Source organism: Lingula anatina, chromosome 2 (genome assembly GCF_051362555.1).
Source record: "Lingula anatina isolate TDL-2025a chromosome 2, LinAna3.0, whole genome shotgun sequence".
NCBI lineage: Eukaryota > Metazoa > Brachiopoda > Lingulata > Lingulida > Lingulidae > Lingula > Lingula anatina.
This window is the reverse complement of record NC_141768.1, coordinates 29177499-29195012: the sequence shown is the minus strand read 5'-3', so window position 1 is coordinate 29195012 and position 17514 is coordinate 29177499. Positions and strand designations below refer to the sequence as shown.

General features: G+C 33.0%; 2 protein-coding genes across 3 annotated transcripts; both read right to left on the bottom strand.

Annotated features, from left to right (window-relative positions):
• Nucleotides 1–5604: 5604 nt before the first annotated feature.
• LOC106161157 (cyclin-dependent kinase 1) lies at nucleotides 5605–12502 on the bottom strand. Of its 2 annotated transcripts, none has more exons than XM_087006973.1 (8): nucleotides 12400–12502; nucleotides 9112–9189; nucleotides 8702–8858; nucleotides 8225–8348; nucleotides 7788–7958; nucleotides 7365–7528; nucleotides 6953–7094; nucleotides 5605–6693 (listed from the first exon to the last, which is right to left on the bottom strand). In XM_087006973.1, exons 1-8 carry the CDS (start codon nucleotides 12452–12454, stop codon nucleotides 6589–6591), a joined length of 996 nt encoding a protein of 331 aa, XP_086863099.1. In that variant the 5' UTR covers nucleotides 12455–12502; the 3' UTR covers nucleotides 5605–6588. The 2 variants fall into 2 exon arrangements, with proteins under 2 accessions (XP_086863099.1, XP_086863100.1); XM_087006974.1 differs by lacking the exon at nucleotides 12400–12502 and adding an exon at nucleotides 12166–12262.
• A 745-nt stretch (nucleotides 12503–13247) lies between these two features.
• Nucleotides 13248–17415, bottom strand: LOC106161154 (uncharacterized). The gene is made up of 2 exons (XM_013538024.2): nucleotides 17225–17415; nucleotides 13248–14014 (listed from the first exon to the last, which is right to left on the bottom strand). The coding sequence occupies exons 1-2, from the start codon at nucleotides 17365–17367 to the stop codon at nucleotides 13702–13704; spliced, it is 456 nt and encodes a 151-aa protein (XP_013393478.1). The 5' UTR covers nucleotides 17368–17415; the 3' UTR covers nucleotides 13248–13701.
• Nucleotides 17416–17514: the final 99 nt, after the last annotated feature.

Sequence of the window (17514 nt, the reverse complement as noted above, 5' to 3'; positions counted from 1 at the left end):
GTACCGGGGTATATGATTTTACCAGACTCTCAAACACCTTTGTAAATATTATAGTTAATCATAGTACTTTTGTCCACAATTTTCAACTTCACTTTTCTTTTAGTCATAGTCTTATTTCATTTTTATTTAAGCCCGAGGTAGTAATGTAACTTCCCCTTTTAATGCATTTCATAACACATACACTCACACACACTGGCAGATTAAAACTTTACTATTACTCATATTATCATTTTTATTATAATGGCTGTTGGGGGCATATTATTATAATTAAATATATTAAAAACTATTATAATTATAATTATATATATTAAAAACTTATTTGCAATATAAAACAAAATTTACCTGCATAATTATCACTGCTTCCTTATTATTAATCCAGCAGAAAGCTTAACCTTTGGGAGTTTACAGGGAAATATCAACAAGTGTGCTTTATGTAATCTCATTTAATGGCCTATTAATTAGGCAAATGACTTTATAACTTTATAACTTAGCCTAGTGAGACCCAAGGGAAATTTACAGACTGACCCTCTCAAAGGTCTTCAGGCCCATAAGTCACACCCTTAAGAAATGCACAAAACAATAATGCACAAAATAGGAGACAATCAATTCTGATACAATAATACATTATGTTTAACTGCACAGTCAACATCAAATGTTTTAAAATTATGCACAACAGGTAACACCGACGAAAGTAAAAGCATAAGGCTTCAGGCCCATCAGAGTTCAAGTTTATACTTAGAAAGTGCCAAAATGAGAAAAATGAAAATTTCACAAAAAATGCATAAATTTAATAAAAGTGATAATCTAATAGAGCTGGTTTTCTAATATGAGCTGTATGTCAATCCTAAGAATCATTCTTGTAAGACTAGTTGAATAATTAGAAAGTAACAGTTTTCTTTCTATAACGTTAATGGTGGCAGTGTACAAAAGAGGTTTTTTGTCAATTTTGATGCAACATTACATAATGATTAACTGTATAAATACCACCAATTTTTAAATATCTACTATTAAAAACATGGACATTAAAAAAAGGTGATTACCACTGGGCTTCATGCCCAAGGGAGCTTTAAGTCCCACATTGAAAATTCCAGTATGTGAAAGATAAAAATTTTCACAAAAAACCTCTATAACTTCCAGAAAATTAACTAATGAGACAGATTTTCCAACTGAAGCTGTATTTCAGTCCTATGTTTCTTTCCTTTAAGTGTAAAAAGAGCAAGTGACATGGTTTTCCTTTCACAGTCACTAAGGAGGCAGTGCCTAAAATAGGGTTTTGTTCAATTTTGATGCAATATTACATAATGCTTAACAGCATAATAACCATCAGTTTTTTAATGATAAAATAAAACTATCATGGATATTCACAAAATGTGTCTAGCCCATAGAGTTCAGAAACACTTTGAAAATCCCAAAATCTAAACAAGAGAAACTGTATTAAAAAGAGTTTATTTCCATTTTCAATACCTTTTTTACATGAAAAAAAATAATCGATTTACTGTCATTTTTATATGATCAATTAAAATATGTTGTCAAAGGAAAAATATCAATAGAACAAATTTAAATGTCCAACTTGCTCCATTCTGAGATTCTTAACTTAGTGAATGATTGAACCTGATGAACTTCAATGATATGAGTTCCCTTCCATTTTTGATACTTTATTACACAATGCACAATAAAAGGTGTATTGTCATTTTTATATAATCAACTAACAATATTTTTAAGAAGCAGAAAATGTCAAAACAACACTTTTACATATCTAATTTGTTCCATATTGAGACTGTTAACATGCCTAAGAATTAAATCTGAAGAAAAGCCACTTATATGCAAAAAGGCTAATAACTTCATCAAAACTTAACTGATCAAGCTTATTTTCAAACTTGATCTGTATATTAGTCAGACTGATCACTCCTGCAAGTTTCAAGACAAAAGGCTGATTGCTTTTCCTTAAAATGTGTTATCAGTGTTGCATATATGCCGAATAATGGAAAAAAGCAGCATAACTTTAAATTTGTAAAAATAGTCCAATCAAGCCAATTTTCGAACTTGACCTGTGTATTATGAATGTTCATCAGTTCTGTAAGTTTCAAGCCAAAAGGTAAAATGGTTTTCCACTTATCGTGTTATCAGTGCTGCATATATGCTAAGAAAATGCAGAAAATGGTTCATTTTGTTAATTTTGATGCAATAATAAATCATGCCTACAATAGCACTGTCAATCAACACTGAATTTTAATCATGCACAACAGGTGACATCGTCAATAACAGGAGCGGATCCAGAGATATTTTCTGACAGTATTCCAAATTATCTTTGTTGATCCATCCTACATTTTTGATGGTCTTCCAACAGAAAAAAAACAGATACCCATCAATATGAACTTTAAAATCTGAAAGACCCAGAAGACGGCCTCAATCCACCCCTGCAATAAGATTACAGTCAGGACCAAATTCACATAATGAAAATCCCAATATTTGAATAATGATGACAATGCATAAAATAATATTACATAATGTTTAAAGACATAAAAACCAATGCAACTGTTTATGTGGAAATACAGAGAATGTGAAGAGCTTCAGGTGGATGGGAGCTGAAAATGCCAGTGTTTGAAAAATAAATTAAAAAGAAAACACAACAAAAATATCCCATTAAAGCTGCTATTCAAACTTTTAATCTTGCTGTAATAACATGATATGAATAACCCCAATGTGTTTGAGGATAATAAGGCACTGTTATTCAATTTTTTTTTCTTTTGTTAACTTATTTGCAATATTAAACAACATTTACCTGCATAATTATCACAGATTCCTAATTATGTGACACAGTTAAGAGAGCTTTACCTATGGGACTTTACTGGGAAATCTCAACGTGTGTTTTATGTAATCTTATTTAATGGGCACTTGGAAATTAATTAGGCAAATGATTTTATAGCTCTGAATTTAGCTTGTGACTACCCCAAGGGACAATTACCACCATCCATAAACAGTAGCCCCATATAGCACTCTATAGAGCTGCATTGCTTCCAGAACAGAAAACAATCACTCTGATTTTCCAACACAAACTGCACGTCAGTCTTACAAAACTTTTCAGTAAGTTTGAGTATCATAAGTAACATGGTTTTTCCTTAATGGTCATTCCGGCAGCCATTTCCAAAATAGGGTTTTCTTCAACTTTTATGCAATATAACATAATGACCATCAATTTTTAATAATAAAATAAAAGTATCATGGATATACAGAAAATGTGACATGGAAAGGTCTTCAAGGCCATGGAAGTTCAGAGTCACACTTTCAAAATGCCAAAATGTACCTGTATACAAGAGATAACTGTATTGAATTGATTTTCTTCCATTTTCAACACCTTTTTTTCATATAACAAAGTAATCAATTTACTGTCATTTTTAAATGAACAACTGAGAGAATTGTTGACATAGGAAAAATATCAATAGAACAATTTTAAATGTCCAGGTTGCTCCATTCTGAGATTCTGAACATGGTGAATGATTGAATCTGACAAACTGTAAAGATATGAGTTTATTATTATTTCCATTTTTTGACACTTTATTACACAATTACAGGTTTTCCATCTTTTTTATATAATCAACTAACAATATTGTTAAGATGCAGAAAATGTCAAAAGAACACCTTTACATATCTAATTAGTTCACAGATGAGATTGTTAACATGCCTAAGAATTAAATCAAAGGAAAAAACACTTATATACAAAAAAGGCATAACTTCACCAGAACTGAACCAATGGAGCTTATTTTCGAACTCCATCTGTATTTCAGTAAGACTGATCACCCCTGTAAATTTCAAGACAATTGGCCAATTGATTTTCCTTGAAATGCGTTATCGGTATTGCATACATGCTAAAAAAAGTGAAAAAAAAACAGCATAACTTCCATAAAATTGGTCCAATCACGCTGATTTTCAAACTTGACCTGTGTATTATGAATAGTCATCAGTTCTGTAAGTTTCAAGCCAAAAGGTAAAACGGTTTTTCACTTATCGTGTTATCAGTGTTGCATATATGCTTTAAAAAATGAAAAAAGAGCATATCTTCCATAAAAATGGCCCGCTCATGCTGATTTTCGAACTTGACCTGTGTATTATGTATATTCATTAGTTCCATAAGTTTCGAGCCAAAAGGTAAAACGGTTTTTCACTAATCGTGTTATCGGTGTTGCATATATGCTGAAAAAAGTGAAAAAACAGCATAACTTCCATATAGATGGCCATATCATGCTGATTTTCGAACTTGACCTGCATATTATGAAAGCTCATCAGTTCTGTAAGTTTCAAGCCAAAAGGTAAAACGGTTTTTCACTTATCGTGTTATCGGTGGTCAAAGTGCACGGCGACGACGACAGATGCAGGTGATGGCTATATGTACAGACACATCTGTGTCTGTACATAAAAACAGCATAACTTCCCTACAAGTGACCCGATCATGCTGATTTTCGAACTTGACCTGCGTATTATAAATATTTATCAATTCTGTAAGTTTCAAGCTGAAATGAAAAACAGTTTTCCACTTATCGTGTTATCGGTAAAAGTGCACGGCGACGACGACGACAGACGCAGGTGATGGCTATATGTACAGACACATCTGTGTCTGTACATAAAAAAGGAATTGTGGTTTGCATAGCAACACCAAGAACAAATTCAAGGATCTTTGAAACTCTAATTCAAGTACTTTTCATTTTTTTCCTAAATGAGGGCAACTTGCTGTTGTAAGTGTACAAATCAAAGTGAAAAGGGCTTCATATTTGGCATAAACTTTGTATGTTGATACATTGATGGTGAAACAAAATTAATGAAACTACGACAAAACATTGAAAGATTTAAATAAGATGATTGTTTCTTCAGGTCAAAAACTACAAGTTTAAAATAATTTTGATAAATTCAAGTACTTTTCAAACGCAAAAATGATGGAAAACAAGCCCTTTTCAAAGGCATTTGCAATTTTATTTAGTATTCTCCGAGGCCACTAACTGAATTCAAGGCACAAAGCTGATTTGCACACTTTTCAAGCCTGTATGAACCCTGGGAGCTTTGTACTCTTTATCTGGGCATCTTCTTAGGCGAAATAATAGGAAACAACACCCGTTTGATATTGTCACTCTTAAACATAAAGCAGACAAGCATATGCAGTGCAGAATTTTTATGGTATATAATTAGGGCGTCATCAAAAAGTAAAATTTGCATAAAGGCTTTTTCAGCCTATGCGCATCCAAGCCTCATTTTTTTCACAATTCCTAGAGAACGTTTTTTCTTTTACAGGCTCTTGCATTGCTAGACAAATAAGCCTGAAAATTTGTTGACCTACTCCAAAATCAAGAGGGTGGAGGTAGGGGGATTTTTTTTCTCTTAATGCTAGTGGTCAATTTCATAAATTTACTTTTGTATGATGAAAAATGCAGTTGTGAAATATAGGTACCGTAAAAAATATTATAGGATTGCATTCAGAATATCCATTTTGTTAGGCAAGTGCCTTTGTTAACAAGACTGAATAATTTTATCTCAATGTTATTTTGTATCCCTCGGAAAAGATAGGAGGTCAATTTTACATTTTAAAGTAGATTAAAAAAAAAATCCAGCCTGCAGTTGTATGAAAGACTAGTTTATATGACGACTGTACATTTTATTCGCCTCACGTGATCTAATTAGTCTACATACCTTACATACACATTTATACAGTGTGTACAAAAATTGCATTAAGCATGAAAGACTGCCAGACAGACATTTTTACAATTTGACATATACAGTAATCATATAAATGAATTTACATTATGTATACATTAATAACTACACTTCTCCAAAGGGGATAATCATACCAAAATAACCATAAATAACATATTGAAAGCAGGAACTGAAACACATCTGTCCCTCATTTTTTCAAAGGCCTGTAAAAGCTACAACTATTCATTATATTAATTTCAAAGAATGTTCTTTACAACCAACACATCATCACATTTACTGTCACATTTGACTCCATTCACCCATCACCAATGTAAGTCATTTGGCAAATGAATTAACCATCTAAAAAAGACAAAATAATTGGTCAATGAAAATAAGTATTTGCATTTACAGCAAACTACAAGGCATTTTTAAATAACCAATGTCTGCTAAAAACTACGCAGTGGTGGTAAACTTCATTTGAAATTCAATTCCTTGCATTCTAGCCAGTGTTAATATAGTGAACATAATAAGGGACTTCAAAGAAACCAAATTAATCTCCAACAGAATAATCAAGTTCAAATATGTCTTCAATGAAAGTAGCAAACAGTGCATTTCTATATACATCACTTTAAAGGGGACACGAAGACTTAACCAACAGACTTAAACCTGCATCATCATACCACTTCTGATTCTCCTGATGAAATTGACAGTTAACGCTATTGATATAAACCAACCTTTAACGCCTGTTCTTCAGATGGAGTCTATTAATGTTGTTTATTCATCAGAGTTATTTCAGTCAGATTCAACTTATAATTTACTTATAGAGTGTGCCCCATGTAATCCAGTATTTACTTGTACATAAAAGTATGCCTTAACTATTTGTGTGAACTGTCTTTCAGTAAACTGCTATCAGCAGTGGGCGGGCAAAGTGTTTTTGTCCAAATCGTAGAAATATGGGTGCAGAAGCATGGCTTTACAAGATATCCTTTGGGCAGGGTCGTAGATGAGGGTTTTCTGAAACAGAAACAAACAATGCAGCCAATAATCAAAGGTGACAAATGCTGTTGTTGTTTGACATTTATGACACGCACTAAAACTTTCATAACAAGCGTTAAAAACCGAAAATGCCAATAAGTTAAAAAAAATTAAGGTATAGCCAATTAAATATAGGGAGTTTGCAACTGAAATAATTCTTAATTAAAGCTTTTTTCTAAATAAAAAGTTAATTAAAGTTTTAACTCAAAATGGTGAAAAAAAATTAATAAACAGTCACCTGAAGAAGATCCAGTCCCTGACTGCACAACTGTTTGACTGAAGTTTCCAACTGATTTTTGGTCCACTTGGGGAAGGTATGCTTGTAGTCAGGTAAGCTGGTCACGCCAGGCCAGTTCTCTTCAGTTGGGGTGGTCATGGTCCTGTTATGTGAACAGTGTTAGGTTAGATTAATGCATGCTGGACTAGTGTAAAAACAAAAACTAGTTCAAAGGTAAGCTGGAAGTTTGTTTTTTTTTTTTTTTAAGAAACTGGTGACACCCTGCATGTGTGCATGCACACAAACAAACAAAAATTTAATATAAATAAATAGTGGTTAAATTATAAAAATGACTTTCAGTTAATAGTAAAAATCTGAGATTCGTTATTGTTATTTTCATTGACCAATGACTTATGTTTTGTTTGTCCTTTACCTGAAAATTCTGAAAAGTTGGTCAATTTCAGAGTCTCCCCTGAACAAGGGGACCTTGGTGACCATCTCGGCAAAGATGCAGCCTATGCTCCACACATCTATGGGTGTGGAATACCGCTGGGAGCCAAGGAGGACTTCGGGTGCTCGATACCACAGGGTCACAACCTGGTTCCTTTTTCAGCTAGTCATTGTTGTATTTCAACAATTTACATGCATCACTGGTATGGAATTTTTTTTTTTTTTAATATTCACACTTTGTTCTACTGTTTTACTACTCTACCTTATCAAATGGCATGCTTGGCATGATTATTTAACAATGGCATGCTTGGCATGATTATTTAACAGACTGCAATTCTCTCAAACTATATAAGAAATTTTATGGAAGTACAAATTTACATATCATTTTTGACCGCCTAAACCCTACCTCATGAGTGTACACCCTGACTGGGATACCAAAAGCCCTTGCCAGACCAAAGTCAGCCAGTTTGATGACTCCTTTGTTATCTATCAGCAGATTCTGTGGCTTCAGGTCTCTGTGAAGCACACGTCTCTGGTGGCAAAACAAAATTCCCTGGGTGATCTGATATAAATAGCTCTGAAGTTATAGAAAAGAAATGGCATGTTATTGGAGACAAAAAAAAAAGTGGGGGTGTAGGTAAAGTATGTTATTTAATCAAATACTATCAAAACTGCTCCATTATCAAATATGTAATATAAGTATGATAAAATAAGTGAATCTGTTTGGTAAACTGTTTTTAAGATTTTCCTTTAAAAAAAAGTCTTATCACAAGTGAAGATTCAAAGGAAAAAAGAAACTAATCAATGGTTACCAAAAGTGTTACAGGTGTGTAAAGTTCATACCTTGACAAGCATCTTGTCCATGTACTGGCCTGAGGGAATGGAGTCCATGTATTTTTTCAAGTCCATGGATAGGAACTCAAATACTAAGTACAACTTGTTCTCTTGCATCAAGATGTCTTCCAAACTGAAAATAATATAAAAGTGCACAGTACTGTGATATGTTAACACTGCATGTAATAAGTGACAGACTTAAAAAAAGCATTGACCCCTCTCTTTGTTCTACAGTTAAAAAAAAAAATACAGTATTTGGATAACATTTATATAAGAGAGTATGTACACAGCTTCAATTAAGCTTCAATAGAGTCCACAGACCTCCATTATAACTTAAAATATGAAACTTAAAGACAGGTTTTTTTTAACACAAACCAAGTTTAGTCCCTATAACAAAATAAAATCATTCCATGTCCATACTCAACCATTATATTAAAAGACGTACATCATATGCACAAAATATAAAAATGTTAACCGTCTCCTTACTTCACAACATTTGGATGCTGTAATTCCTTCAGGAGAGAAATCTCCCGAATTGCTGTTGATGGGACTCCTTCCTCTTCACTCTCCAGACGGATCTTTTTCAGTGCAACAGTTTTGTTGTTCTTTTTATTTCTACCTTTGTACACAACCCCATAGGTTCCTATAGGTGAAAAAAAAAGGTTCATAAGTATTTTTTAAAAATTTAGCATCAATATGACCAACTTTACCAATCAAGTTTAACATTCACAGCTGCTTACAAAGCCCAGTTAGGCCTTCATTTCTGAGCCCCAAAACATGTATAAATAAATTTAAAACTTCTTGAGTCCCCTTGAAATACATATTACTTTTTAAACACACAACTTTAGTCTCAGTAAACTAATGATGGGAACAAATATTTTCTTGGAAAACTTCACCTTCTCCAATCTTTTCTATTTTGACATAATCATCCATATTCATATTGAAATGCACTGTCCCAAAGCCTATGCAGTACCCTGAAATAAAATCAATTAACAGGCATAGTTGAAAGTAAGAAAAGTTTAAAGCACTGAAATAAGGTTTAATATGCACAGCTTACAGTATTAACATCATTTAATACTGTTCTAGGTTCACTATTTACCATATCTTTTGTAAACATTTAAACAACTGATTTTTAAATTCCATGGCATCCTTGTGATGACAACTATAAAAACAGTAAAAAGTATGCTTTCTCTTGTAAATATGAATATGTTTAGTATGACAATATTTGATATGATATCATTTAAATTTAAACCCGAATTTATGTCAAAGCAAAGTTACAGCAAGTGTATTATCCATTTTAATGAATTGCGACAATAACAAACTAAGGGCAAACATCATATTTTCAATCTGTTCAGAATACTGCATTAAATTAAAGAAACGAAAAATTTAGATTTGCTTTACAAAAAAATTAAATTGAAAAATAATAACAAACAAGGCAGCAAAGCTGTCAAATGTACAGACAAAAAGCAGGAAATAACAATGCAAAAAAATAGGCTACTGTCAATTCTGATGTAAAAATACATTATGCTTAACTACAAATTCAACATCAAATTTTAATTATGCTCAACAGGTAATACCAATGTAAGTAAAATGTGTAACAAGCATAAGGCTTCAGGCCCATGGGAGTTAAAGTTCACACTTTGAAAATGCCAGAATGAGAAAAATGAAAGTTTCACACAAAATTGTATAATTCAATAATAAATGACAACCCAATTGAGCTGGCTTTCTAATTTGAACTGCATGCCAATCTTAAAAATCATACTTGTAAGTTAAAAATAATAAGTAACACAGTTTTCTTTTCATAATTTTTGTAGTAGCAGTGCAAAAAGATTTCTGTCCATTTTGATGTAACATTATGTAATATATTACAGAATAATTATCACCAATTTTTGATTATTGACTATAAATAGCATGGACATGTAGAAAATTTGATTACCATTCAGCTTCATGTCCATGGGAGCTCAGAGTCCCACAATTAATATGCCAACCCGAAAAAAATGGATATTTCACTTAAATGTATAACTTCCAAAAAAAGAAGCCAATTAGACTGCTTTTCCAACTCAGGCTGCATTTTAGTCCTGTGTTTCTTTTTTGAAAGTTTGACAATCATAAGTAACATGGTTTTCCCATAATGGTCATCATGGCAGCAGCACCAAAAATTGTGTTTTCTTCTATTTAAATGCAATATTACATAATGCTTAACAGCATAATGACCATCAACTTTTAATAATAAAATATATGTATAATGGATTTTCAGAAAATGTGACTAGCATGGGTCTTCAAGCCCGTGGAGGTTCTAAGTCACACCTTGAAAATGCCAATATGTGAAAAGTTAAATTTTCACAAAAAAAAAAAAAAAAAAAAAATGTTTAATTGCCAGAAAAAATTTACCAAAAAGATTGTATTGCTTACTGAAGCTGTATTTTAGTCCTGTGTTTCTTTCCTGTAAGTTTGAGAACAGTAAGTGACATGGTTTTCCTTACATGGTCATCATGGAAGCAGTGCCCAAAATAGGGGTTTCTTCAAATTTTGATGCAATATTACATAATGTTTAACAGCATAATGACCATCAATTTTTAATAATAAAATATTAGTATCATGGATATTCAGAAAATGTGACTAGCAAAGGTCTTCAGGCCCATGGAACTTCAAAGTCACACCTTGAAAATGCCAAAATGTAAACAAGACAGCACTGTTCTGAAATGGGTGTTTTCCCATTTTTAACAATTTTTTAACATAAAACAAAATTAACAGTTTACTGCCATTTTTATATGATCAACTAAGAAAATGGATGAGATGGGAAAAATATCAATAGAATAGTGTTAAATGTCCAATTTCCTCCATTCCGAGATTCTGAACATAGTGAATGATTCAATCTGACAAACTGAAATGATATGAGTTTATTTCCATTTTTGAAACTTTATTACACAATACACGTTAACAAGTTTACCATCATTTTTACAAAATTAACTAACAATGTTGTAAAGATGTAGGATATGTCAAACAAACACTTTTACGTATCTTATTATAATGAGACTGTTAACATGCCTAAGAATTGAATCTGAGGAAATTTGAAAAAACAGCATAACTTCTAAAATAATGGCCCGATTATGCTGATTTTTGAACTCAACCCGCGTTTTAGTAAGATTGACCACTACTGTGAGTTTAATGACAATTGGTCTATCTGTTTTTCTTATATTGTGTTTACAGTGTTGCATATATGCTGAAAAATGAAAAAACTGCATAAGTACTAAAATAGTGGCCCGATCATGCCGATTTTCGAACTTGACCTGCATTTTAGTAAAATTGAGTACTTCTGTAAGTTTCATGACAACAGGACTATTGGTTTTCCTTTAAATGTGTTTACAGTGTTGCATATATGCTGAAAAGTGAAAAAACAGCATAACTTCTACAATAATGGCCCGATTATGCTGATTTTCGAACTTGACCTGCGTTTCATGAATATTCATCAGCTCTGTAAATATAAAGCCAAAAAGTAAAACTGTGTTCCACTTATCGTGTTTACAAGGAAAGTGCACGGCGCCGGCGACGGCGACGACAGACGCAGGTGATGGCAATATGTACAGACACATCTGTGTCTGTACATAATAAAAACGATGTGAATGTGATGGTGAAGGGCGTCACTAGGATAAACGTCGCCTAGCAAAAATTGACAATCACATAGTAATATTATAAGAAAATATAACGCAATAGACTATACATTTAATGAAAACAAAATGTGAAAATGTGAAAGTTAAAGGTGGAAGTATTTGAATTTATTACTAATAAAATAACCAAAACGGGAAAAAGCTTCATTGTTAATTCCAAGAACGTGGCTGTTGAAATATATACATAAATGAGTTATCAAGTATAAATTGAAAATGAATAAATAAAAATGCTACCACCGTTAGTCTCTTCTGAGGCTGTTTTGAACTCAACGTTCAACTAACTACTGTTTTTATGCACTGTAGATCTACTTCATCAAGTTTTGAACTTTCGTGCACATCAATCTTCAAACAAATTTTAAGTTCAGCCGATAGGGAAGATCTGGGAATCAACACCAAATTCCGAAATCAATAGATTTGTTAACGCCTAGTCTTGTTTAATTTACTATTTACAAAATATCGCCTCAATACCATGAAACATTTCAACAAAAAAAATCAACGTTTAAATGCCACACTCACCTCTTCTCCTTTCTTCGTGCTCGGACTTACCGCTTGGTTCGAATCTACCAATCATATTTCATAAAACAATTTATAATCAACTAATCAACGCCAAGGTAACAAAATAACAACTTCCGGTTACCAAATGTTTTTGTAGTGCATGACCAGCTGCACCACTACCGCAATCAGTTCACCAAAATATTTCAGCACTTTTAACATATTTCAGTTTTTTTTTAAATATATATATATTCGACGGCATAAACATATTTTCAAATGTGAAAGCTTGGATCTAGATATTTTTTTAAAATACATAAAAGCAAATGATCCTCATTTGGAGGGCATAAAAAAGATATGTATATTACCAGCAGTTATACATACATACATACATATATTGGGAATGAAACATTCGCCTTGAATTTGATAAAATATGTTTATTGCATTATTTTTTAATCTATGTAATTGTTATTTTATGTTCTTAAAATTGCTTCTTTTTTACTATTGAAGAAATATCATATAAAGGGTATTTAACATTTTTAATTGAAGCCGTCTCAATAATCATTGCCTGTGCATTTTTTCATGAATAACTTTTGTTCAGTTTATATACATTTTAAAGAATTAGTTATAAAAATAAATCATGGTGAAATTAAAAGAGAAAAGGGAGAGTACTGAATAAAGTATATATATCATTATCAGTTTTAGTGTTTTCATACTTCCATAAAGGTCATTGTGAAAAAAGAGAGAAAACTTTTACAGCAATATCTCCTTGGATAGTGTTTGAATACAAGAAATTGGAGATCCTTTTACCATTTTATGCAGTTACGCATTTAAGGTTGAAATTTTTCAATGAAACAAGTAAATAACACAATTAATTTGGTACTGCAATAAAAACATAATAGTTTTATTAGTGCTTAGTTCACTAAAAGGAAATTTCAATTAATACATTTCTTGATATTCCATGTTCATGTTCCCAACAATGTAGGATAGAAAAAGGATAAAAAATTGTGATGTTTGTACTTAACACAAAAGCCATGCAGATATTAAATTCCAAGTAAGTTATCCTTATAGTCTTTTTCAAATGTCCATTATCACACGAGCCTTCTTTTTCAAATCCATTACACAGGTTGCTCAACAGTCAAATGCAAGAAAACCTATCCTTCCAATGCTAAAGAATTGATGCTTTTCACACAACTAGACACATGACTAAACAACCTACATAACAAAGCTGAACTTCATGCTTACACTTCAAAGTCAGTACAAAAAAAAATTAACAATCATTTCATTTCCTGGTGTTTTTCTTCTGGGTAGATTAATTTTCTACTAAAATCACTCCAGTTTATTTCCAACTTTGGAATCCACAAATTTGATGTAATCCATTCCAACAGCCACCAAAGCAACTGCTGTGCTCAGTCCAAATAATACCCTGACAGCAGTGTTGTCAGGCAAAATGAGCTTGCTATATCCCCAAAGCAACACAGAACCAAAGTTGAAGATGACGGAGCCAAACACAGAGTAGGCTATCCTGTGGTACATGTCTGCCTGCTTCATCACATTCCTGCTGTACAGGTAGAGACCAACACCAATGTGAGCTTTTAACCAGCACCCATGAGTTGCTGCGACCTCCCAGGAACCATAAATGCTGAAAGAAGAGAGATTGGATAACTTAACAGATTAAGGCATTAGTTGTAATCCAGATCAAACTGAGGTCGCCAGAGAAGTGAAAATTCTTATAGTGGTCTTAACTGGGCAATTACTTAGAGTAGATGGTTTCTGATTACTTTTGTGGTGTTTCCTGAGAGAATTAAAATAAAGCCCAAGCAGCTGTAAAAATGCATTATTCAATACGTTTTCAGAGTATGCCCTGTCTTATAAAAAAAAAATCATGACTTTGGTCTTTTGTATGTTTACCAGAAGTTTCCAGGTCCTACAATAAGAACATAGCACGTCCAGTGCAGCTGTGCATGCTGCAGATGAGTTTCACTATGGGTTCATTCCCAAAGAAACCAAATATCTAACTAGTGCATAAGACATGTTAATCTATTACTAGTAATCTGATTATATTCTGCAAGAGTCCTTGCAGATTGGAACAATCTATGTAAACCAATTGTTGAGAACGAGCTCCATCAGAGACAACTACCATGTTATAGAAAAGACTTCAATACACAGTTCAATAGTTTATATTCCATTCGTTATTCAGATATAAAGGACTATATTTCTCTGTATTGGAGATGTTTGGAATGTCTCTGATAAATATGTTAAAGAATGTCAGGATCAGGATGCAGCACTGGCACTAAAGTTCTCAGCAGAACCTACATAAGCTTCATTATTCTAAAAGGTAAAATAAATGGTTCTACAAAATTAATTATTGATATAATGATATGCATATGTGTTTGTGTATCTGTGTGTGTGTGTGTGTGTGTGTGTGTGTGAACATGCCAACAGAGACCTTACCATTCAAACTCAATAATAACTAGAAAAGCACTCCGAGAGCGCAGACCTCCCCAGGCAGCAATGTCTCCACCCAATGCTGTTTCACCCCTAAATTTTTGATATTTTTGATTATTGATTATTGATTGATTACTGATCCAGATCACCACCAAAAACTAATCATCTGTTCCTTGGCCCACTTCTGACAGTTCCTGAAAATTTCATCAAAATCGGTCCATAACTTTTTGAGTTACGGTATGTTGATGACAGACAGACAGACAGACAGACAAACAGGGGTGAAAACAACCTCCTTGGCGGAGGTAATAATAATAATAAACTGGAAAAGCATTCAGAGAGGGCACACACCTCCAATTAGTGTAAGATGTAAGGTCAATTTAAAGTTTATAAGTTTCCTTTTTAATTTATAGAAATATCACAATTCTGAATTGATATTTGAAATGTTTGACACCAATAAAATGTCTAAAACAATTCCATAAGCACAAATGTTATTAGGGACTGATATAATTACTGATACATAGGTGAGTAGTCTTCATTATCATAATTACACACACAGAGAAAGGTTATGGTGTGACTGAGTGCTCTGTATAGAAAATGAAATGTTTAAACTTATGATAAATATGAATATATTACACAGATGTATTTTTATCAGAAAATATCAAATAGTATATAAAATGTTTATTTGAAAATTTTTATGCATAACAAAACATGAATTTATTAAATTTTTGGTCTCTGATGAAATAATATTCTACATACAAATAATCTTTCATGTGAAAATTTTTTGCAAGTTTTTTTTTTGTATCAGAGGTACCAAGTGCCTCTATCTTTTATAAGCTTCCATGCTTTGTTATATGCTATTAAATTTACATTTAAAGCACCATAAAAATGACAAATTATGTTTGGGCAAAGGCAAATGTGAGGGGATTTACTCGTCACAAATAATAACCTCCAAACAAGCAGTGATATTGCTACTTATGCTCAGTCGCAAATTGCGATCCCTTCAAGTTAGGCAATAGCGACAGATAGCCACGTTTGTGTGGTTGCACTTTGTGATGCTTTCGAGCCGAGATCCCAGCTTGTAAATACAACGATGAGGTGTACCATAGACCAAAGAAGTAAATATCACTACTTGTACATGGTAAGCTGTATCACCCCTCCCCTCAAATCTAGTCATTTTTTCCCACTGTCTAATTGTGATCTATCCTAGCTTTAAAGGGGAATACAAGTCTCTGGGGACCTAAATTCAATAAAATACGACCCCCCTCTTCTCTCTAGATCTGCCCATCACGTTTTACCCACTGTAAGCGTAAGCTTAATTTTGGGGGGTAATTATGACGTCATTGCCTGAACTCTCTGACATTGGCCTATGCATTACAATCAGTGTTAGAATTAAGGCTGGACCGTCTGCCCGGGGCAGACAACTTTCAGAACGGGCAGAGAAGTTTTCCCACCCAGCAGGCATTCTAGCCAGCTAATTTCCAAGATGGCTGAGCTTTCGGTCCAGCAACTTATTTTCCTAAGAGGCAAACACTGATTACAATGTGTTGTATAATGCCTTTGCACAGGTATAACATGTTTACCTCACAAATAAAGCACTTAAAGATACAAAAAATGGAACACATTATCCTGGACTTTCGTGCATTCTGATTATGTAAAACATATCTTCCTAGTAGCGCTTGGACTATTTTTAAACGATTATTTAAAAGTAGCTATGCATATCATGGACACAGCTAAAACCAGGAAAACTAACTGTATTAAAAAATTGAAATACAATACTGTAAGGCTTATTTCAGCGTTTATTTGCAAACGTAGGTTTTCTATAGTATTACCCGATTTGCTGACAGTCGGGCATTTGGACGATAAAGGCACAACATAATTTATGCTTATAAACGATGGAATAATACGCTTTAATTCCATTCAGAGACTTGTATTCCCCTTTAATTTCATCAAAATCCACCCCTGACTTTTCGCATAATGCTGCTTGTCAGCAAAGCATTACTTCCTTGTCAGAGTTCACAATAACAATAAATTTGAAATATACACTATAAATCTTACAAGAAACACTCTTATTTTACTAGTAGATACTGTTCATAACGTCACTGCAAGGATCCTTGGAACTCGAGTTCCCACAGTGAACCAACTTCTTGGTTTCTGTTACAACTTACAGTGCAAGTAATTTATCAACTGATCTTAGTGGCGACGGAGCACTGTTGTCATAATAATCAGCCTCCGGGGATTCCTTTTTGCACTTTCTTTTTAATATTTTCGCTCAGAATTTATAAAATAACAAAGAGTAGTTAGTACAGAGTCTGAGGCAGTAATTTAACTCGAGATCGGATCTTCAGACTTCAAGAATCCAGGTTAAGGTTAAACCAAAATTTGCAGAATTTACAGGACTAATTACCTTTTAAAAACACTTGGTTGCATCATATTAATGCACATAGCACCATAACTTGCTCCGCCTGCCATAGGTATGTATTTGAAACAAATCTTTTCCATGAGGTTGACAGGAACAAGAGACGGACGATCACCTCTGGGCGCAGCCATCTTGGTATGGTTTAACGACAATGTTTTATAATTATCAGTGGGTTTAAGTAACGATTATAGTAGGTTATGAAACACAAACTCAGTTTGTTGTTTACAAAACATTATGAGATTTAAAAAATTGGGAATAGTCACTAATTTATTTGTCCT

Bases quoted from the DNA above. Each gene is read 5' to 3' on its own strand.
- LOC106161157 (XM_087006973.1), bottom strand. From the start codon at position 12,454: ATGATTGGTAGATTCGAACCAAGCGGTAAGTCCGAGCACGAAGAAAGG. The intron at 8,859-9,111 runs GTGAAGTTTTCC...TTTCACCTATAG, and splicing joins AATAGAAAAGATTGGAGAAG to GAACCTATGGGGTTGTGTAC. The intron at 8,349-8,701 runs GTAAGGAGACGG...TATTATTTTCAG, and splicing joins CAGCATCCAAATGTTGTGAA to TTTGGAAGACATCTTGATGC.
- LOC106161154 (XM_013538024.2), bottom strand. From the start codon at position 17,367: ATGGCTGCGCCCAGAGGTGATCGTCCGTCTCTTGTTCCTGTCAACCTC. The intron at 14,015-17,224 runs GTAATTAGTCCT...CTCTTCTTTCAG, and splicing joins CAACCAAGTGTTTTTAAAAG to CATTTATGGTTCCTGGGAGG.